The sequence below is a fragment of the Amphibalanus amphitrite genome, unplaced genomic scaffold (assembly GCF_019059575.1).
Source record: "Amphibalanus amphitrite isolate SeventyFive unplaced genomic scaffold, NRLGWU_Aamphi_draft 001337F_arrow, whole genome shotgun sequence".
NCBI lineage: Eukaryota > Metazoa > Arthropoda > Thecostraca > Balanomorpha > Balanidae > Amphibalanus > Amphibalanus amphitrite.
Genome location: NW_024882830.1, coordinates 129,067 through 152,061, shown reverse-complemented (window position 1 = coordinate 152,061; position 22,995 = coordinate 129,067). Strand labels below are relative to the sequence as shown.

The window sequence follows — 22,995 nt, the reverse complement described above, 5'->3', positions numbered from 1 at the left end:
ATCGCATTATTAGATGGCTGTAACAGTAAATTATCGTAGTCTAGCCACGAATAGCAAATTTCATATGATCTGTATTGATCGGGTTACTATGACCTCCTGCATTGCGGACTTGACCTGTACTAACACAACCTACATGAACTGATTTTACCTGACCAATTCTACGCAACTCCGAATTGTCACCTGTAGTTGTAGATGTATGATATCGTCTCCTCTGTCACCTTGTGTAGACATTGATTCTTTTCCTGTGGCTGAATTTCATTACCTGAATTCCCTGGTCATCCTCTCACTCCATGATGGCTGAGCATCAAAATGCAGATGATGTGACAGATGGCGTGAGAAGTCGTAAGACAACAGAGAAGGGAGCTCAGTATCGACTCGGTGTAAAACAAAAGGTGTACAAGAGAGCATTGAGTGCAGTAAGGTCCAGTGGTCAGAGGCTGATTGAAGTTATGTCTGCAAACGAAGGCATAGGATGTGTCAAAGCTGAGCTCGAGAACTGGCTGAAGCTGTGTCAGGAGCTGACGTCATCTGATCACGAGTTAAGGTCCCTGCTTCCAGATGATGAGATCGATTACCATGTGAGTAGGCATTTGAGTCAGCTTGATGACAATGATGCCATGAAGGCAAAGGTGTTGAAGTATCTTGCGGACATCAAGCCCGAAGAAATGCCTGCTGATGGTGTTGAGCCTCAAGATAGTGCCTCAAACCTCTTTGTGACGTCAAGAACTGCTCTGTCTAGAGTCAGTCAACATTCAGATGGGGGAAGCTCGACGTTGAGCTCCGCCAAGCTGAAGGAGAGACAAAAGCAAGCAGAACTGGCAGCAAGAGCAGCTGTTATCAAGAAAAGCCAAGAAATGAACAAGAGGAAACTGGAACTGCAGTGTGAGGAGGAAGACATGAAGTTGATGACAGAGTTTGCTGTCAGCCAAGCAAGGGAAAGAGCCATTGATGATTTTGAAAGAGATATGAATGACACCACCAGAAACCAAGATGCATTCCAAGCAACGACAGCAAGACGCATGTCCCAGTTGATGCTGGACCTGCCACCCCAAGATGCTGCCCCAAGAACCCGAGTCCCACAGACAAGTCAGCAGCAAAGGCCAGCGTCAAATGTCCATGCTCCACAGACAAGTGAACAGGAGCAGAGCATGGATGTTATCCAGGGCCTCGTAAATCTGTTGCAGCGTGAAGTAAAGCAGAGCCACCTTCCTGCTCTGGAACCGGACGTGTTCTATGGTGATGTGGCAAAGTTTGAGTTGTGGCTCAAGTCATTTGAAACATACATAGAAGCCAAGACCAGCTCTCCAATCGAAAGACTGCATTACCTGGGTAAATACACTGAAGGTGAAGCGAAGGCGGCAATTCTTGGATTCATCCAGCTGCGGACAGAAGATGCTTATCAAGAGGCAAAGAACAGACTCAATGACAGATACGGAAACGAGTTTGTACGAGCAGCCGCATACAAACGACGGATCCGAAACTGGCCAAATATCAAGAGTGGAGATGGCAAGGCTCTGAGAGAGTTCGCAGACTTTCTTCAGCAGTGTGATGCCTTGTCAAGGACGTCTGGGCACTTGAAGGTGTTGGACGACCAGCATGAAAACAGCTACATGTTGAAGAAGCTGCCCAAACATGTGGTTGATCGTTGGAGAAGATATGTGGATCAGCGACTGTATGAGCCACAAGATGGTGAGCCAGCGGAATATCCTTTATTCAAGGAATTCGTGAAGTTCCTGGCGAAGGAGGCGAGAGTGGCCTGTGGTCCCGTCGAAGACTCTGCCAACAAAGAAGAGAAGGATGTGCGCAGAGACAGGAGAGTTGTAAGAGCGCTCCAGACGACTGCTGCACCAGCCTCAAAGAGGGACAGCCACAGTGTTGTCAGACCAGGGTGTGTGGTGTGCTCTGACCGCTCAGGTGTTTCAGTTGCTGCCGCTCACCCAGTGGCAGAGTGTGAACAGTTTACCAAGATGGCCCTTGAAGAGAAGCAGGCTGCAGTGATGAAGTATGGACTCTGCAGAGGATGCTTGAGGCGTGGACATGTCTGGCGGTCCTGCCAAAGGAAGATGAAGTGTGAAACCTGTGGAAAAGGTCACCCCACTGCCCTTCATGATGACAAGTTTCCTGTTGCAGCACAGAGCAGGGCAATCAGCGAAACTCGGAGGGACCTCATTCAGCGCGGAGATGCTGAGACTCAGAGGAGGAGCAGTCGGCCTGAAGGAGCAACGGACCAGCTCCAAGCTACATCCCTGCGTGTGATGTCCGGAGTTGGAGATAAGAGACCAGGCTGCGTCCACTCAATGATCCTGCCTGTGTTCGTTCGTCACAGGGAGCACCCTGATGTCAAGGTTCTAACCTATGCTGTCCTTGACCCACAGTCTGACGCGTGCTTTGTGACAGGCGGCACTTGCGAGGCTCTCCAGATCCAGGGTCAGCCAGTCTCCCTGGAGCTGAAGACAGTCACGGGCCAGTCAGTTGTGTCCAGCTCAGTCGTTGACGACCTGGTGATTGAGCCTGTGCAGGGAGGTGACAGCATCGTCCTTCCTCAGTGCTATTCGCGTGAGGTGATTCCAGCAGAGCGTTCGTGCATCCCCAGAAGAGAGTCTGCCAGGAAGTGGTCTCACCTGGCACCGATCGCAGATGAGATACCGCTGTACTACCCTGCAGCTGGAATCGGCCTTCTCGTCGGGATGAACTGCCCAAAAGCCGTGAAGCCCAGAGACGTCATCACAGGTGACGACAACGACCCGTGGGCTGTAAGGACCGTACTGGGATGGGGCATCGTAGGCCCTGTCTGTGACAGCGAGAACATCAATTCTGGATGCCAGTACATCGACGCAGGAAAAGGAACCCGCAGGCTGTGTCACTTCGCATTCAGGACTACAGCTCATGAGATGACTCCTCAGCAGCTTCACGAGATGTTTGACCAGGACTTTGTGGAGACAAGAGAGGAGAAACCACAGTCAGTTGAAGACAGGATGTTCCTGAAGATGATGTCCGAAGAGATCCATCAGAAAGAAGACGGGCACTACGAGATGCCGCTTCCGCTGAAGGGAGACGTCAGACTGCCGAACAACAGAGCTGCAGCAGTGCAGCGCCTCAAAGGACTCCGCTCGAAGCTAGTACGAAATGATGCATTCCGGCGTGACTACACAACGTTCATGGAAGCCACGATCGCCAATGGTCACGCTGAGAAGGTCCCAACAGATGAACAGCAGCTCAGCGATGGCAGGGTATGGTATTTGCCCCACCACGGCATATACCACCCGAAGAAGCCGGACAAAATCCGTGTCGTTTTTGACTGTAGCACCGAATTTGGTGGAGAGGTGCTGAACAGTCATCTATTGCAAGGACCCGACATGACGAACAGCCTCGCCGGAATCCTCTGTCGTTTTCGGATGAGACCGATCGCTCTTACATGTGATATCAGAGGCATGTTCAATCAGGTGGGGGTCAACAGAACCGATCGTAACTTCCTGAGGTTCCTCTGGTGGGAAAACGGTGACGTGTATCAGGAGCCCGAGGAGTACCGAATGACGACACATTTGTTCGGCGCAAGATCTTCACCAGCATGTGCTATGTTCGCCCTCAGAACAGCAGCCGACAGCTACGCAGATGAAAGTGGAAAAGAAGCTGCCGACTTCGTAAGAAGAAACTTTTACATCGACGACGGTCTCACGTCCGTAGATGACGAAGACACAGCTGTGCGCCTCATCGACGCGACTCGCCAGTTGTGTAAGCAGGGTGGATTTGAACTACACAAGCTGTCGTCTAACAGCGTTGAAGTCCTGAAATCTGTGCCGCCAGAGAGCCGCTGCTCTACTACGCAGAGTCTGGAAGCCGGAGCGGGCAGGCTGCCCATCCAGCGTGCTCTTGGCATAGAGTGGGACACAGAAAACGACGTACTTCAGTTCAGTGTGAAGCCCAACGATAAACCACCAACTAGAAGGGGGATGCTGTCTGTGGTTAGCTCCATATTTGACCCCCTCGGCTTCATCTCTCCATTTATTCTGAGAGGCAAGCAGATTCTAAAGGAGTTGTGCCGTGATGGTCTCGGCTGGGACGACCCAGTCCCAGAGACTCTGCTGATGCGCTGGAATGAATGGATGTCAGAGCTGGAGACCCTGTCAACCCTGAAAATTCGAAGATGTTACACACCGATGGACTTCGGAGCCTTGCAACAAGTGGAACTGCACCACTTCTCCGATGCCAGCACGCACGGATACGGTCAGTGCAGTTACCTCCGCCTCATAGACGACCAGAACAGAGTCAGCTGTAGACTTGTGATGAGTAAGGCCAGGGTGACTCCTTCCAAACCCGTTACAGTCCCTCGCCTCGAGCTCACCGCAGCACTGATTTCTGTTCAAGTGAGCAGCTTCCTTCAGAAAGAACTTGACCTCGGCAGTGTCGCCGAATTCTTCTGGACCGACAGCAAGGTGGCCATCGGCTACATCTCCAACGAGGCCAGACGCTTCCACGTGTTTGTGGGAAACCGAGTCCAACAGATTAGGGATCGTACCGAGCCCCGTCAATGGCGGTACGTCGAGTCCAAGACGAATCCAGCTGACCTCGCCTCAAGAGGCACGAGCGCCGCCGAGCTCAGAGACAGCACCCTGTGGTGGTTCGGACCAGCATTCCTGAACAGTGCGGACCCACTCCCGGATCAGAACGTGAGCCCAACTGTGGACCAGAGTGACCCTGAGGTGAAGCACGCCATTCGGCCAGTCGTTACGCTTCAGACTGCAGCATCAGCGACACGTCCCCTTGCATCTGTGACCGAGAGACTTCAGCGATTCTCGACCTGGCACCGGGCCAAAAGAGTTGTTGCGCTGTGTCTGAGGTACATGGACGCGCTGCAGGGACGGCGCCACTCAGTTGGACAACCACTGACGGTTGAAGACCTGCAAAGAGCAGAGACAGCGATGATAAGGGCTACGCAAGCTGAAGCGTTCCCAGAAGAGCTGAAAGTGTTGAAGAAGATGAAGACTGATGAAGTGAAGATGAGTGTCAAGAAGACCAGCAGGCTCGTGAGGTTGGATCCTTTCCTTGGAGCCGATGGATTGATTCATGTAGGCGGCAGGATCCGGAGGGCAGAACTACCAGTGACTGAGCTGCACCCAGTCATCCTCCCGCGAGCAAGTCACGTCACACGCTTACTTGTCGGCCACTGCCACCAGAGAACCCGCCACGCTGGCCGCGGGATGACCCTAGCGGAGATCCGCTCTGCAGGGTTCTGGGTAGTTGGAGCCAGAGGTGTAGTCTCGCGCCACATCCTGGCCTGTGTGACCTGCAAGAAGATCCGTGGATCTCCAGTGGAGCAGAAGATGGCTGACCTGCCGGAAGACCGCCTGAGCCCTGCCGAGCCGTTCACGCACAGTGCAGTGGACCTGTTCGGCCCGTTTTACATCAAGGAACGGCGGAGCGAGCTCAAACGATGGGGAGTTCTGTTCACTTGCATGGCATCAAGGGCTGTGCATATTGAGACGGCCAATTCCCTCACGACAGACTCCTTCTTGAATGCTTTCAGGAGGTTTGTCGGTAGACGCGGCCCAGTGAGAACGCTACGCTGCGACAGGGGCACAAATTTCGTCGGCGGGAAGAACGCGATGGAAGAAGCTTTGAAAGAAATGGACCACGACAAAGTTCAAAGGGAGCTCCTGAAAGAGAACTGTGATCTCGTCGAGATGAAGATGAATGTGCCGTGCGCCAGCCACATGGGCGGCACGTGGGAGCGGATGATTCGCTCCGCAAGAGCTGCACTCAGCGCTGTACTGATCAGCCACGCCGGTCAGCTCGACGACGAGACGCTGAGAACAGTGATGGTGGAGGCCGAAGCAATCATGAACAGCCGTCCCATATCCTCTCCCGACATGACCCAAACTGACCTAGTAGAACCGCTAACACCTAACCAAATACTAACTCAAAAGACTAGACGAGTACTGCCCCTCCCTGGTAGATTCCAGTCAGCAGATGCTTACTCTCGCCAGCGCTGGCGTAGAGTCCAGCTAGTAGCAGACCGCTTCTGGTCAAGATGGAGGACGGAGCTCTTGTCTTCACTCCAAGAGCGCCGACGATGGACGTCGGCGAGGCCCAACGTTCAACCGGGCGACGTCGTGCTCCTGATGGAGGAATCTCCGAGAGGCAGCTGGCCTCTGGGCCGGATCGTCGAGGCCGTGCCCGGCCGTGACGGCCTGGTGAGGAAGGTGAAGGTTCGCTCCGGAGGCCGGGACCTGGAGCGGCCTGTGCACGGCATCGTCAGCCTGACGCGCTGAGCGGCGTGGCCGCTGAGCGGCATGGCCGGCGCGGCAGAGACCGGGACCTGACCGTGGCGACTCTCAGCCCGGGCGCCGAGCGGGGTGAGATGTGATACAGACTCAGTGAATGGAGGACTCGAGCGGCGGATGTGGCCGTGCGATGGCGATCCAGGGTGGTGTCTCCATCTGCGGGTGGCCGTCGCTATCCGACATCTGACTGATCGGAGCCAGTGTGTGTACCTATTCACCGGCAGGGAGTTGTGTCAGCCGAGACACGCACTCTGACGTGCGGACTGTGGTGTTATGAGGAGCCACGCGCTGTGAGAACGCATTCCTAAGTGTTACGAGGAGCCACTCGTGTTGTGAAAGGTGCATTTTGAGCGTCATGGGGAGTCACACGTGCCGTGAGAAGTGCTCACCTAAGCGTTATGAGAAGTCATGAGTCATGCGCAGTCATATGCGTGGCGATAAGTGTGTGGGAGATGCTAGAGAAGTAAATTTTGTTTACCAAATTTAGAGGAGCCATGTAACCGCGAGTGTCGCGGGCCGTATATTTTGGGTGCCTCGTCCTCCGTCGGCGAAAGGCATTAGCGGCGCGGTGGAGGCAAAGAGTTCGGCCGCGTGGCGGCGTCACGAACGTTCCGCATTGTTTGGATGAATTGAAAGGCAGAAAGGCGCAAACGATGTAAGTTGGTTGAAATGATTAATTTTTGCTATGTACTGTGCAATGAGTTAATGGCTGACTTCATTCTAAACGATTTAACGACTGTTTCATACGATTTTCTGTTCGTTTCAGAATTTACGGCATAATACAGCTATGTCACTGAATCGCATTATTAGATGGCTGTAACACTGACTTTGAAATAAGCTAGCTCAAATCAGGACTTTCCTCAAATCAGGAAAAAACAGACAACTTTCTCACCCTGTCTTTTTAGTACAAAAGTTATTCTGAATTTAAATACTAAAAGTTGTTCTCTCGTACTTCGTAGATCCGCAATCGTTTACGTTCTGGCAAGTGGCAATAGGTATGTATGCCATTCAAATACATGTGTTCCAAATTACGTGCAAATTACATTCTATGTAAGTGAAATTTTCTGCTTGGCTGATATGGAGACTTCCATCACTGATGTGGTCAGTGACGTCTGATGTTGGCATAACGCGCGGCGGACGGTTTTGTGGTGTCGAGTGTTGTTGTGACTGTGTTATTTGTGTTCTGTTCTTCTGACATTTGAGTCATTGCTTTGCCATGTATCGTCGGGCACGGGATCCACAGATTCGGAGCTAGAAACTAATCTCGTAATCAAAATACCACCGCAAAGTAGGCATCACTATTCGCTAATAATTGTCGATTAATCTCAACAAAAAATCAAACACTGAGTTTGCGATAATGTTTGTTTTGCTTCGTGTACATTCAGCGCGTCTCAGGTTGTGTCATATAATCCTACGCCACTCCGTCAGTAGGTACCGTTTAAGTCTGTTCTATTTCTGCTTTGGACGGCACTGGAGCCGTTTTTGCCAGGGCGCACTGTCAATGCCTCTCTGTTGCCTCACCAAAGGCAATCTGTTGGGGAGCATTTCCACTGTCGTAATGCTTCAGTTGGCCCTGTTCGCGCCGTCGTCACTGATACTTGTACCGGTGTGTCGCTGCCATAACTGGAGTCGGGCTCTTGCCCCGAGGCGCCCTGGATCGGTGACGTCACGGATTCCGTCAATGACGTCAGATGTGACGCGTCACGCTCCTCGCGGCTGAAAGTGTTGCTGGACTCTGTGTCGCCGAGGCGGCTCTTTGTTGGTTTAGCGCCGAAAGGGCGTTTCAAGTGACATCTCTGGCTAAGCAAGTACACGGTTCATAGTGTAAAATGACCGAAACGGCATAATAAAATGTAGAGGGGTGTCATCCAGTAGGGGGGGGGGGGCGCCAAATAGGGGCGCCAGACGGTTACGAGGGCGCCGTGAGACCATGAAAAGGACGCAATTCTCCTAAAAGGGCGCAAGTGATTGAAAAGTTTATAGGTCCAGGGGCGCTAAGAGGCCAGAAGGGCGCAGAACAGTCAGTAGCGCTAAATTGGTGGGGACGTAGGGGCGCCAGACGGTTATGAGGGCGCCATGAGACCATGAAAAGGGCGCCATTCTCCTAGAAGGGCGCGCCGCCAAGTGATTGAAAACGCTGTGTGGTCCAGGGGCGCTGAGAGGCCAGAAGGGCGCCGAACAGTCGAGGGATGCACGGTGGACAGAGTCCTAAAAGGGCGCGAGACGGTTAGGAGGGCGCCGTTAGACCATAAGAAGGGCGCAGTGCTGTCAAAAGGGCGCCATTCTCCCAGAAGGACGCCGAGTGATTAAAAACGCTATATTATCCCGCGCCCTGCTGGGGGGGGTGTTTGAACACCCCCCCTGTGGTTTTTCGCGAATATCTCAAAAACGGCGGCGCGGAGCGCCGCCGTTTTTGGTACACCTTATCATACATCAATTCTACACATGTTGTGAAAATTTCAGACCAAGGTCATTCAAGGTCAGGTCACCAGGTCACTTGAAGTGACCTCACCTCATAAAAACTTTCAATGTCTGTCATAGCTATACCGAGTGACCGATCGCTTTGAAACTTTCAGCGATTGCTAAGAGCAATAGCATGTACAAAATGTATATCTCAGAATTTTGATATCGATGACCTAAGGTCAGGTCAATTTTGCGACCTCCCCATTATAAGTCAATGGGAGAAAATTGAAATGCGCCTCTTTTGGATGAAAGACGTTATAAACACTCCCAAACACCGAATTACAAGTGGTTTAGACACACTGAACTTGAAAATGGTGTCCGTGACCCTTGTTTATGCCCTGAGGTCATCTTAGGTCACGAATGGTATCTAACAGTTTTTCGCAAATAACTTTTGATAGAGGCATGCTAGAGCGATGAAAACGCCTTAGATGTGTTCAGCTCGACGATACGGATCGACTGATATGCAACATGACCCTTTCCGGTCAGGTCATGACCTTGACCTGAGGTCAAATTTTCAAGTTGACCTTTCAAGGTCAAGTTATAGTTCATTCGATGCGTCTTGACGAGAGGAACACGATGCCGGTAAAAGTAAGCTCGTACAATGCTTGGGTCAAAAGTTATTGCAGAAAAACTGTTTTAGAAAAAATCGGCTATTTTTGCAGTTTTTGCCCCCTGCAGGCAAAACCGTTGACGTTAGGTCAAATCTGAGAGAATTACTCAGAAAGGGCGCTAATAGGGCTATCGAATGCGCTTTTCCGCGGCGCTGTAGCTCTATTGGTTCCCGAGTTATGCGTTGGCTTCTTGGAAATTTTCGACATTTGACCTGGAAATCGGCGAAATTTTGCCTTCAATGACCTCTGGTGACCTGACCTTTGACCTGACCAAAAAATTGACCGAAGTGATTTCGTCATTATTTTTTACGCTCTTTCGAACGCCGCCTTCCGCGTATCGCTACGTGGCCCAGGAGCCGAGTTACAAGGGGGGGGGGTGTTCAAACACCCCCCCCCCCCAGCAGGGCGTGGAAATCCAGGACCCCCAGCAGGGCGCGGGTTATCCAGGAACGCGAGACGGTCAGGAGGACGCCGTTAGAGCATGCAAAGGGCGCCGTGCTCTCGAAAGGACGCTTGTGAAAGACTTGTGGGTGCATTTTCATCATTGTGGGGGCATAATTCAAGATTATGGGTCCATCTGCCCCCACAAAGAGATATAAAATTACACCCCTGGGTGCGATCTTTATCTCATACGATCATTTACCTCGACGGTCTATTGCGAATACGATCTTTCGTCCATACGAACATCATACTGTACGATCTTTATCCCATACGATCTTTTGGCATACGATCATTTTTCTTGACGATCTTTAGCGAATACGATCTTTTGTCCATACGAGCATTACGTCGTACGATCTTTATCCATTACGATCTTTTACATACGATCAACTTCCTACGATCTTCTGTGTTCTTTCTGCCATACGATCTTCTGCTTTACGATTTTTTGTCCGGCTACCATACAGTGCTGAGTTTGGTTCTTGTATGGTGCTGACCTCTATAGCTTATAACTCTATACAATAGTTCAGACTTCTCTCACTACGTAGTGCTAGGGAGCCGTGTTTCGTTGCAGCAATGGCGCACTTAGGACAAATCAATTATGTTCAATTATTGTCCGTGTGCCACCGTTTGCGCCATGTTAACGAATCGTGAACCACCACACCAGCACCGCTAGCAGTTACTAACAGTTTAGACTCGAGATAGAATAGCGAGGGAATACAACGTGACATCTCGATTTCGCAAAAAAAGCAGAGCAAGGCCCAAAAAAACTGAATTTTCAATAATTCAATTTTAGTTTTCCACCAAGTTACCCACCTATGCGAGGTGCAAAACACCTAAGAAGTGATGAGTAAGTATGTTTGTAGCAATGTAGTGAAGTTGTGTTCCAGTTCAGGGGGTTCCACAAGCCTCGTACAGTTAGAAGCCAATCTCTTTGATGCGTTAGTCTACTCGCTAAATAAGATATAAGCTCATTTGATCCTATTAGTCTAGGTTCCTCTCTTTGCAGGTTCCCTCCCTCATTCCATCCTGAACCATCCCATATTGATATGGCTCACTGGCTGTGTTCGGCAAGTAGGGAACCCCAACAGATGAGTTTTTTTCTAAGCCGCCGCCCATGAATAGACAACCAGGAGTGTCCACCCACTGACCCGCGCGACACATAGAACCTTACGTTAACACCACCCCGAAACATAATACATCAAGTCGCGACACTCCCAGCTAGGAGAATGAAGAGAACAAAATCAAAGCTGGAATAAGCGCGGTAAGGCCCTTGTTAGTATGGTATATGGCTTAAAAGAAAAACAAAGAAGTCAAGGCTAAATGTAGCTTGACTGACCACTACACCTTCCCATTTAAGAATAAGCCAAAGGATCAGTCATTTCATCGGTTCGTTAGGTTAATCGTGCAGCGCATTCACACATTTTTGCGGGGGGCAGTATCTTGTCTAGGTTCGGCAGAGTCAAATGCCCACTGAAAAGAGCCGCCGAGCTAAGCAAGCTTGTTGCTCAGCGACTCAAATCAGCGGGCAAACATCAGGGCGTTATTTGAAGTGTTACGTATTGTTACGTAGTTTATAAGGGGTCAAAATATATCATGTTACAACCATGAATTCGTGAACAGTTCAAGTAAGGGGGTGCGCAGCAGCTTCAGCTTGGCTCTAGGGTCCACCTTCCAGGTAGGTAGGTTGATGTCCTCTTGTAGTCTTCAGAATTGCAGTAGGCCCAACAGGTGAGTTGAACAGGTGAGTTGAAAATTCTCATTGACCCTCTGAGCGCTCCGCACCTGTTAAAGTTTAAACTCTCGCAGTTACCTTTATGCTGGTGGTAATGATGTGTGCTTATTATAGATTCATCCACTAACATGCTGCTCATGCCTTATGATGGCATGGATTCATGCCCATTGATCATTTAAATTAATTTGTTTTATTTCTGTGTGCCATTTGCTATTAGTTTCTGGTTTTAAACACAAATCATAACTGAAGCAATGATAAATAGGGTTGCCTTGAAATAGCAATGCAACCTTTATGGCTTGGGAAAAGTTTTAGACCAATTTTCAGGATCATAAAATAAGCTGAAATATTTCCCCACCTGCATATTGTACCTGCATTTAGATTATAGCTTTTCACAGCAGTGTGTGCAAATTACAGATGAAGGTAGCATAGGGGAGAAATGTCCAAGACGCCTTTCCCCCTAAGGGAAAATGGGGGGTAGGGTACTGCTGAAATAGTTATTTTGCCATGTACCATAATGTATTTTGTTAAAGCCTTGTCTTTCAACTATTAAACAAAATAATATGTAAGGCACTGGGACATTGCATTCTGGCATGAATGAGGTTTTGCAAGACCTTTGCAAGCGAGGCGTTGTACTTTATGGGCACGGTAAAATGCCCCACTTTTATGAGGTTTGTTTGCATAAAATATGCATTTGATATTCCGTTCTCAGACGTACTTCTCTATTATTTAGGAAAGCAGAAACTCATTAATGCCAGAAATATGGCCTTCGGTGAATAGGGTTAGATGGAGTACCGTTCCGAAAACAAACGATGCTTCAGCATTTGCCTGCAAAGTCGCCGAGCTCAATAAATTGACCCATTGCAAAACATCACTGTTTCCAATGTGTTTGTCACCTATTTACCCAAATCACCAACAATGTATCGCAATAAGCCACTTCTGGAAGGTAAGGCATTTGTAGTGTACATGGAAAAATGGTATGGGCGTTTTAGAAACTAGGTGCCGGGGCGTTTTGTTAATTTTACAGTCCTTGTGCCTAGCGGCATATATAATAAATCTCGGCAAACATGGAACAGTCATTTTGCACTTTTTTGGTAGACAATTAACCCGTCTTGTTTACCGAAGTATCTCCTTTGCCAGCAAAATCGGTTCGGGCTGTATTTGGTTTTATTCTGGTTAGCTCCGGCACTTACTCCGGCCGGAACACGGGCAAGGTCTGGAGCTCTACTGGAGCTGACACATGATCCCAGAGCTCGCTCGCACCACGGCTAGACTTAGGCCGTATCAGCCGTGCCGTACCTCAACCGCACTTCAGCCACAGTAAGTCAGAGCAACTACAAGGCAGCCGGACCTGGCCGTAGCACGCCGTGGCAGGGAGCCGGACTAAAACCGGACTTAGCGGTCCGAAACCATACCAACTCAGGAGCGCTACGGCAAAGACTGGCTAACCGGAAAAGAGCTACATCGACCCAAACCCCCTGTTCCGACGGCACTCCGACAGTGTCGGAGCTACCGCTCATTCTGTCAATCCGCCTGGCTGGAAGGTTTCGTTAACCCGCGCCCCACTGGGGGGGGGGGGGGGCTATTCATAGCCCCCATCCCGTTTTTCTCCGATAACTTCCAAACCGCCTGACGTATCAACGCTGAACTTTCAATACCTTCGGCTGCATCAATTTGACACTTTGTGTCAAAATATGAACTTCGTAGCTACCATAGGTCGGCCGTAAATGACGTCAGAGTGACGTCATGTTCGGCCGATTTCGACGCAAAATAATGAACCACGGCAATCACTCCCAAGAGCTCAGTTTTTAAGCTAGACCAATTTCTTTGGATGAGAATAGACTGCGCTATCAAACTGCTATCTCGGATTTTCAAAATTTTGAAAATTATATATAATAAAATTCAAAATTTATATTTTTATATTTTTTTAACTTTTCGAAAAAAAACGGAATATATGTGATAGAATACATGGTTATGATTTACTCTAGCAAGTTTTAACTAAATATCTTCAAAAATGGCCAAGTTAGGTATATATGTTACAGGCAAAGTGAAAACTCGGGCATTTTGCAAAATGCCTAGGCAATTTGCAAAATGCCTGACCGGCTAGGCATTTTGCAAAATGCCCAGGCAATTTGCAAAATGCCTGACCGGCCAGGCATTTTGCGAAATGCCTAGGCAATTTGCAAACTGCCTGACCCACCAGGCATTTTGCAAACTGCCTAGGCAGTTTACAAAATGCCTGGCGGGTCAGGCATTTTGCAAAATGCCTGAGTTGTGATTGATTTATTTTACCGTTTTTGTTTACCACAGGCGTTGACCACGTCGTTCCCATGTGCCTGAGCCCCAAGCACATTCAATATTTACGAATATACCCACGTCTTCCGCCACTTCCGTCGAGATGGAGCCACTACTGAATGGACTGTGTAGATTGAGCCAACGTCTCCCTATACTTTTCGTATACGGAGTTGTAGCCGTGCGTGTGTACGAATGCTGTGATGGGGCGCGGAGCAGGGCACAGAAAAAACATGGGCGCGGAAAAACGCGGCGACCGGCCGAATATTGACCCGACATTTTTCGCTTCCCGTGCTTACTTACATCACGGCAACAAAGGGCCGCAGTGACACGGGGTTGCCAGCTCGATCGATAGAACAGAGACATCGTATCCAATAAGCATTTTTGTTAATCACGTGTCACGTGGAAAGAAATAGTCTATATCTTGAGAAATCAGCCATTTTTGGTACATTTCAGGAAAAACAGCATTTATAAACAATGCATTGGAATGCGATGAGATACATTCCATAGACTAAAAGAACATGTGGCTTTTCCAGAAAAGCAAGTTTTTGGTCATCCACGACCCACGTGCACACCTTTATAATAAAAAGACGCTTAGAAATAACAAGTTTTACATTCAACGGACATGTTCATCTTTACACAGTCACAATGCATTGACAATGTAGGCGTGTGGCCCGCCAATCAAACTACCATACATCGAAAGAACATTCTTTTCTGATCAGATCTACCCAAAGTATTTCCAGAGTCATCAAGGCTCTTAGAAACATTACCATGTTTAACGCGTGTTTACCGATAAAACCGCGCCGGGCGCCCGGCAGCCGGCGCGGCGGTCGGGCCGCTGCCTGGGGCTCAGTGACCCTGAACTCGCCAGCGCTACCCGGAGAATGTCTCACTGTGTGTCCTCCCACTTGGTGCGTATCGCTTGTGATTAACCCCTGTAAGCGGCACTTACAATAATGCTTACGCATCGTCGCTGGTGTGAGTTCGATGTCGGGCATTTTGCAAACTGCCTGAGAAAATAATTTCAGGCAGTTTGCAAAATGCCTGGTGGGCCAGGCAGTTTGCAAACTGCCTAGGCATTTTGCAAAATGCCTGGCCGGTCAGGCATTTTGCAAATTGCCTGGGCATTTTGCAAAATGCCCAGCCGGTCAGGCATTTTGCAAATTGCCTAGGCATTTTGCAAAATGCCCGAGTTTTCACTTTGCCTGTAACATATACGCATTATTGCAAAAAAAAATTACAATCATAACATTTTTCAAATCAATTTTCAGTACGTTTTTGACATCGTACACCAATCTAAATAGCACCATCGTGTTCCTGAGCTCAAACTGCATCCGATGGACATGTTTTTTGATGAAAAGTTTCAACTTTGAAATTTGACCTTTTTTTACCTGAAAGTGACCTGACCTCAGCTATATTCAGATGAAAATGGCCTCAAATGACACAGGTGACACCGAATTCGGAATCTATGGCCTAAATGGACCATAAAACATGTGCCACGTTACCGACTTATGACATAAGATTTCCGTGACCTATGATGACCTGACCCTGACCTGAAAATCAAAGTACAAGTTTGGTACCCTCAGGGTATCTAAAGCATCTGTTCACGAGTGTGTAAACGAAAAATCAGCCTGATCTGACTTGTAGGACGGCAGCCAGAGCCCAAAAAGTGAACAAGCCAAATATCGATAATTTTTACTTTGACCTGACCTGTGACGTCATCGGTGACCTCGAGGTCAATGAAATTAGGTTTCACTCGACAGTTTTTCCGGAGCTATCAGATGCCGTTTAAATTTTTCCTACATGCCGGGGTATGTCTTAAGCACAGCACGAGCCGGGCAGTAAAACTATGACCAAGAAACTGTCAGTGTCAAAATGCCATGTTATTTGATAGGCCGGGCAGTAAACAAAAGTTTACTGCCCGAGTTTACTGCCCAGGGCAATGACCTCTAAACTACAGTTTATCGCATTAGCCCAGAGGTATAATTGATAGGGAATGTATAATTGACATCATTATTGCATGATATTTGTCGCGTAAAATTAGAAAACTAACATTTTTTGGTAAAAAAAAATATCTGCTGTGCTTATCAAGGGTTTTGAAATACTTCGTAGTTCGTATTGGTTACAAAGCCCGAAATTATGGCAAGATATGCTCCTATTAATCGAAATCCGTTATCGCTTGTTTCTTTTCTTCGTTTGATATGTCCACTAATACCTTGGGCCTAAGTTATTGCGTTATTATTGACAGTTGTAGTCCTTTCCTCGAAACAAACATGTAAAATATGGAAAATATAATGTATTTCGCGGAAGTTTAGCCATAGGTCATCAACAAAGTACGATTACATAAATAAAGAAAAGATTCTTGCAAGAGCACTGGAAAATTCACGTTTAATCACTAGGAATATTATACCTTCTACCTTCTTCTTGTTCTTATGTCGTGGCAAATTATTCATGTATGATGTTTCATGTTCCTTGGATATCCAATTGTTGTGCCATTCTGAGTTGATATTTTCAGACGCGATTCTTTCGAAGTGAGGTATTTTGATGCATTTTCTTCTATAAATTTCCATTAAAGCTTTATCCACAGCAGTAGCGCAATCACTGTTCGGAAATTATGGACAAAACAATTGCATAAAAGTGTCACCAAAACCTGTCGAAACTACTTAGCAGGTATGCGGCATGTAGGAAAAATCTTACTGACCTCAGCCGTACGAAATTATTTGGAAACTCGGTTTGCAAAATTTGACTCCGGCCCTCGTGCTTCGCACTCGGGCCTACGTCAATTTTGCAAACCTCGTTTCCAAATAATTTCGTCGGCCCGGTCAGTAATATATAATGGTCAATGGTGATGTATTTTCATATTTATACCCTTTATGCCCAGCGTGCCATAATGTATTTGTATCTGTGTTTCCGCAGGCTGCTGATGGTCTGATATTCGCCGCGTGATCTACTTCGGGTCACTACCTCGTCCTGAAGAGCTACCATGCTGACGTTCTGCCGGCTCAGTGCAGGCCGGACGGGCGCGCTGCTGCGCCGTCGGCACCGCCTCTCCGTCCTCTCTCCCTCCTCCTCCTCGTCCTCCATCCCCTCTGACCACGATTACCTCGCTCTTCATCTGCCCGACCCTCCTCCTCGACCCCCCGCTTCCTCTGACAGCTCCCCCTCTCCCTCCGTGGACGAACTGGCAGCACGACTACGGCGCTCGCGACCCGGCAGGCCGGGCGAGGAGGCTGTCATCGCGACCAGCTTTGGTGTCATTCGACTGGACTCTGACAATCAGCCGGTGGTTCATGGTCAGTTTGAGCCGGGGCTGTTTGGTGGAGAGGGAACAGTAGCAGATCCGACTGTCGCTGAGGCAATGGCAGAGGGACGGGTGTCGGCCAGAGAGCAGACAGAGCCTTGGGAGAGGAGAGAGCGTGATGTTTACCGAGAGGAGATGGAATCTGATGTGAGTGGTGGAGACGCTCGAAGCAGATACAGCATGGATTACAGTGAGCACAGCTTGCAGACCACTGCTGGTGAAAGGAGGCGCTTTGGCGTTTCACTGACGGGGAAGCGAGGTTCTGAGCAGCAAGAGTTCACCGGTGCTCACCATGATGCCCCTCGAGCATCTGCATCATCTTCTCCCACTGCCTCGGCTGTCGCCAGCTCTACCTCATCATCGTCCTCGACGAGCTCTGGCGACGGCAGGAACACCTCAGCTGCTTCAGCCCCAATTTCTGCCGATCATTCCCTCGGGTTTTTCGACAGCCAGTACTTCCCCGATCCTGTATTCTTGGAGCCCACGCGAGAAAGTGACGATGCCCCTTCCCGTGCGTCAGATCGTGTAAATCCTGTCACTATTGATTCTCAACCTGTGGATGTGTTCGATGAGCAGTACTTCGCAGCTGCCTTTGAGCCCGAGAAAGCCGTGACAGAGGCAACGGCCAAGCTTCCATCCTCTTCGCCGTTGCGTGGGCTGGAGAAAACCGTGGCCGACGGTGGCAGTATCGGTGAGGAGTTCCATGACCGTGCGACTGATAAGAATGTGACGGACAAACTAGACGGCCGACCAGATGGTGTGTTCGAGGAGCAGTACTTCTGGGCAGCCTTTGAGGACACTGACGAGCGAAGAGAGGTAGAGAGTTACAAAGCAGGGCTGACTTCGAAGTACGCACGCGCGAGTGAGGATCCGTTGGTGCTCGATCCAAGGGGGGCGCGTGATGTAAGCATATCTCCAGACCTTGAACGAACGAATCTGAGTGAGATGGGACGTGATAGAAATGTGACAACTAAGAGTGCCAGAGGGCTACAGGAGTTTTCATCTGCTGCTGACGTTTCGACTTCCAAAACAGCATCTTCTCCAACGCCAGCGCCATCGCCACCGCCTTTTACACGATCCACCAAGTCTGAGCCAGCCACTTCGACTCGTTCAAAGCAGTCATCAGACGCCAAACCGGAGAAACCCTCGGACCGCCGCTCGGCTTTGGATGTTGTTCGGGAGATGCGCGCCTCGGCTGCGTGTGCTCGCAAAGAGTCAACCAATCGTGGGCGACAGCTGAAAGCCGAAGTCACCGATCTGTCCGCGCTGCCAGCGTGCGACGTGGTGTCCATTCTGCGAGGCGGGGTGCTCCACAACGCCGACGACTTTGTGGTGCTGTACAAACCCGCAGGGATGTCGATCCATTCTGCATCGGAGCGACATCCGCATTGCCTCACCGCGGTGCTGCCAGATTTGGCAAAGAAGCTTCACTGCGAGCAGCTTCTGACGGTACATCGCCTAGACCGAGATACTAGTGGCGCTCTGCTGTTGGCGAAGACTCCGGAGGCAGCGCACCGCATCAGTCAGCTACTCCGCGAAGGGCGCGTCGTCAAGACCTACTGGGCGATAGTGCGTGGCGAGCCAGATCTCCCGCGAGGAGTGCTGGACATACCGGTGATGAAGACGACCATCGCAGGAAAGGAGAGGATGACCCTTCCTTCCGCCGGCGGTGGTAACGCGCCTCCAGGCGCCCAGAAGGCTGTGACAAGGTACCGGGTGCTGGCACGAGGCTCCGGCTGCTCCCTTCTGGAGCTCACACCGGCTACGGGAGTACGACACCAGCTGAGGGTCCATCTCGGTCTCGGTTTGGGGTGTCCCGTGCTGGGCGATCACAAATACTCCCGCTGGGAGACGGCCGTGAAACCTCAGCGTCTGCCGCCGGCGGCACTGTCGGCGTTTGGTTTGCGCGCGCCTGAAGCGCGCCATCTGCCGATGCACCTGCACGCGCGCGCCCTCTGGATGCCCGGACTGGAGAGGAGGGTGACGGCGCCGCTGCCTGTGTTTTTCAAACGTAACCTGCGCCGGTTGAAGATGGCTGCCGGTAAAGTGGAAGGAAGTAATTATCAGAAGGTGTGAATGCTGAGTGCCCGGGGGTTGGCGAGTTAGCGCGCTTTGAGTAAGTGCATGATGAGTTAATTATGTTTGCGAATGTTTTAATAATGCTTTTGTAATGTTGAGAATTCACAGCAGTGGAGAAAGCGTTAAGAGTGACAGCAGAGCAGATGATATTTAGTTTTGTCTGCGACGCTTACAGAGCCTTCTCAGCGTTTCATCTCCAATGCTGAACCACTTCGTTCGCTCCAAGTGGTGTGGCCAGCCCTAAACTTAGCTAGTTTTGGGGGGACCGTTTTATTTCACGTGATTGGTGCCCTGCTGAGAGAAACACTGTGCGCTGCCTTTCAGCTCTCGCCTAGTCCACGAGCAGTGTCGTAATTTGAGATGACGTTGTCAGAACTTATACGCCGTGAGTTTGTTATTGTTGTTTCCAAAGCTGTTTCTTGTGTCATTTTTGCAAATAAATGTTAAATGTAAAACGGTTTACGCTGGGAAAATGAATGCCTTAGACGGACTACGTAGCCGCTTTAATGAGCGTATAGAATACCAAGGTGTTGATGGGATAACTGTTGAAAGGATAACCGTCAGGAGTTTCACTTATCGAGCGCCGGAGTGGCCCAAACAGGGTTCCGCCTTCCGGAGTTCAACCGCTGTACGAACCGAGCTACATGTATGTACAAACTATATTCCACGACTGCGGTGCCTTAGAATCGTTATTTCTTAGTTCTTACATAACCAACAGAGACCTTGGAAGCCGCATTCTGCGCCGCGAGACGAGCACATGATATAATGAATTCAATCGCTACGGGGCAATCTAATCTACATACTACCAAACTGATCTTCAAATGGTTGTGCGTATCGATATGAACCTACCTTTTTGGATGACTGGATCCTCCTATTATACAAAAAAAACGTATAAAACGAAGGTGCACATTGCACAATCACTGTATATGTTATCACATGATACCATTCAGTCCCTGTTCACAAGACTGGGACACACAGTTTAAATCATCAGCATCGTGATGTTCACCCAAAACTCAAAAGACTCACTTTCGAACGTCCATGCACCACTTAAATACCACAAAATAGAGCACGAAACCACCCAACTACATGATTTCGCCGTAGGGTCCCATGTAAACAACCACAGTCCTCTGTGGTTCAATGGCGGCGCAATTCACGTATGTCGCAGAGGCAGCTGTCCGTTCTAGTTATTTCCATGCATATCATGATAATTAACCTTCCAGGTGGTGGGGGGATTTTTTGCCCCCCCCCCTCCCTTTAGTGTTTTTATATATCTCCAGAACCGCTGCGCCGATCGTCACCAAACTTTCAGTACCCTCCCGTGAATAGCTTTTGCACATTATGACACAAAATAAAAATCAAAAGGCTATGATATGTTGGCCGCTAATGACGTCGGAGTGACGTCATTTCTGCCATTTTCGACCCAAAAAAGTTTCGCGGGAAGAGCTGTCAGGCCTACAGCATTAGAGATAGGCAGAAAAATGTTTCAGACATAAAAGGTGTAAAATTAACAGGGCTACAAAACTTCTATCTCGATCTTTATTTTTTTATTTTGACTCAAAAATAAAAATAGATTTTTTAACCCGCGCACCGACGGGGGCGGATATCCGCCCCCTCCCCTGAGGTTTTTCGCGGATAACGGGAAAACCGCGCCCCTCGGCGCGTAGCGCCGCGAAATTTGGTACGACTATTCTCTCATCAATTTTACATATGTTGTGCAAGTTTGAATCTCCTAACTTTTAAGGTCAGGTCACTTTGAATGACCCAACCTCAAGTCACTTTTTTGCAAATTTGTCACCGTGCCAGAGCTACAGTAGATGTCAGAGGCCTTTGAAAGTCGCAGGATGTTATTAGGTCATTAGTAGCTACAATTTATATATCTCGGAATTTTGATATCGATGACCTAAGGTCAGGTCAATTTCTCGACCTCCCCATTATACATAAGTCAATGGGGGGGGGGGAATCAACTCCCTGTTTTTACCACTAAAACGGGTGGGAATGGCCCCATATACCATAAATGACTTCATATACGATCAACCTTCACTACCTTGAGGTATGTTTTGCTGTTGGGCTGCTGTAAGGTCATGTGACGTCATCAAAGGTCACCAAAGGTTTTTTGCCAATAACTCCGTACAGGAACAAGATACAGCCGCGCGGATGGTCTCATTGTGTTCAGCTCGTCAAGAAGCATCGAATGATATATATGATGACCTCGAGCCTCGAGGTCTGAGGTCAACCTTTAACCTTGACCTTTCGAGGTCAACATATATATATATATATATATATATATATATATATATATATATATATATATATATATATATATATATATATATATATATATATATCATGTCGATGCGGATTGACGAGAGGATCACGATGATGCCCTTAGTTTGTTCCTATCTGGACTAATTCGAAAGTTATTCGAGAAAACTTCATATCTAGCGCCGCCATTTTGACTTTGTTTTACCCCTGTGACGTCATCTTTGATCTGACCTGTAAATGACCTTTGTAAAAATTGTAGACCTTGTCCGTGCGTATCCGATGCCGCTTACCGCTTGTCGCTATCTTGCTTCGTTCTCGAGATCTCAGGGGCGGGGCGGTCATCCGCACCCCCCTCCCCCCCGTCGCACACTGGTCGGAAACGCCCTCACGAGAGGCCACGGGCGATTCCGGAGTTTCGGATTATTTTTTATATAGATCGATTTGAAATTGATCAAATTATTATACTTAGGCCAAAAAAAACTAATCCGGGTGACCAAAAATAGCTGTAATCAGCCCCCGAAGATGGGTTATCCCAGAACTCGGAAACTGACGCGGAGCAAGAGGTTTCTTGAGCCGGATATTCAGAGTCTTATTGCTGATAGACACCAAATTGAAATCCCACATATTATGCATCAAAATGTTCGTTATGAAGTTGCCGACTGGTCAGTGCAAAATTTTTGGTATACTTTTTCCCTAACTAAGATGTACTATAGCTTTTTTATGAAGGCTCTCCTACAGTGATTCTGGAATATAACTGCAAAGTTAAGGTAAGGAAACAACAGGTAGTCCCATCTAGTTCCACTCTGATTTTTTGTGAGATGAAGTAGGATTTAAATTTACACCAGGGCAACATAAAAGCTAACTGCGCATTTTTGCGCAAAATTTGCAGGAGCCGCTCTTCCTACCCAACTACCGCCCGCCCCGCCCCAGTTTCGGCTCGGCCGCCGCGCCCGGCTTACGCTGACCTGTGTGGCCTGCACGCATCCATGCGTAGTTGACTGGTCATTAAAAACAGATGCGCTTGAGTTTATGAATTTTGTGAAAAGCGCGTTTTATGTATGCATTTATGTATGTATTGACATCAAAAGCCTTCCACATATTGCGTGGCGATTACGGCTTGCATTTAGAGAGCCTTGCTATTGACAACCATCACTCGGCTGAAGAAAGTGGAAATTGAAACCTTCGTGAATATAAGACGCTGCAAATATAGGACACCTGTCACTGACGTCGGGTTACCTTGGGCCGTCTTTTTACATTATATCACAATTCCGGTACCTATTTAACCCTGGCCGGACCGATTGGTTTTCTACATTGACCGGGGAGGGTTGGTACAACTCCCTCGCCGTTGCGCCTGTAATTGAGCTAGAGCCTCGCGGAAAAAATAACACGCTTGTGTGCCGTTATAAGACGCAAAAATTAGGTACTACCCGATTTTAAGGTCTTAGGTCAGCCAGTGACCTCTTAGGTCAGGTAAGTGCCACAAGGCACGGGCTCGGTTTTAGGTTAATTACTTTGCCAAAAATAGTCGCACTGCCGCGA

At 48.8% G+C, this 22,995-nt stretch overlaps 2 protein-coding genes across 8 annotated transcripts in view; both read left to right on the top strand.

The window, feature by feature from the left end:
- Positions 1-7,079, top strand: part of LOC122372261 (tachykinin-like peptides receptor 99D) — a gene marked incomplete at its 5' end in the record, with an annotated part of 29,671 nt that extends 22,592 nt beyond the window's left edge. The window contains one exon of the mRNA XM_043349226.1: positions 5,985-7,079. The remainder of the gene's footprint in view (positions 1-5,984) is intronic.
- Positions 32-19,654, top strand: LOC122372258. Of its 7 annotated transcripts, none has more exons than XR_006254839.1 (2): positions 32-6,936; positions 7,048-7,079. XR_006254839.1 is itself a non-coding variant. In XM_043349219.1 (2 exons), the coding sequence occupies exon 2, from the start codon at positions 16,798-16,800 to the stop codon at positions 19,189-19,191; it is 2,394 nt and encodes a 797-aa protein (XP_043205154.1). In that variant the 5' UTR covers positions 6,312-6,936; positions 16,731-16,797; the 3' UTR covers positions 19,192-19,654. The 7 variants fall into 7 exon arrangements, 6 of the variants coding, with proteins under 6 accessions (XP_043205154.1, XP_043205159.1, XP_043205155.1 ...); XM_043349219.1 differs by lacking the exon at positions 7,048-7,079 and adding an exon at positions 16,731-19,654 and having other exon boundaries at positions 6,312-6,936; XM_043349224.1 differs by lacking the exons at positions 32-6,936; positions 7,048-7,079 and adding exons at positions 10,335-10,640; positions 16,731-19,654.
- The last annotated feature ends 3,341 nt before the right edge of the window (positions 19,655-22,995 follow it).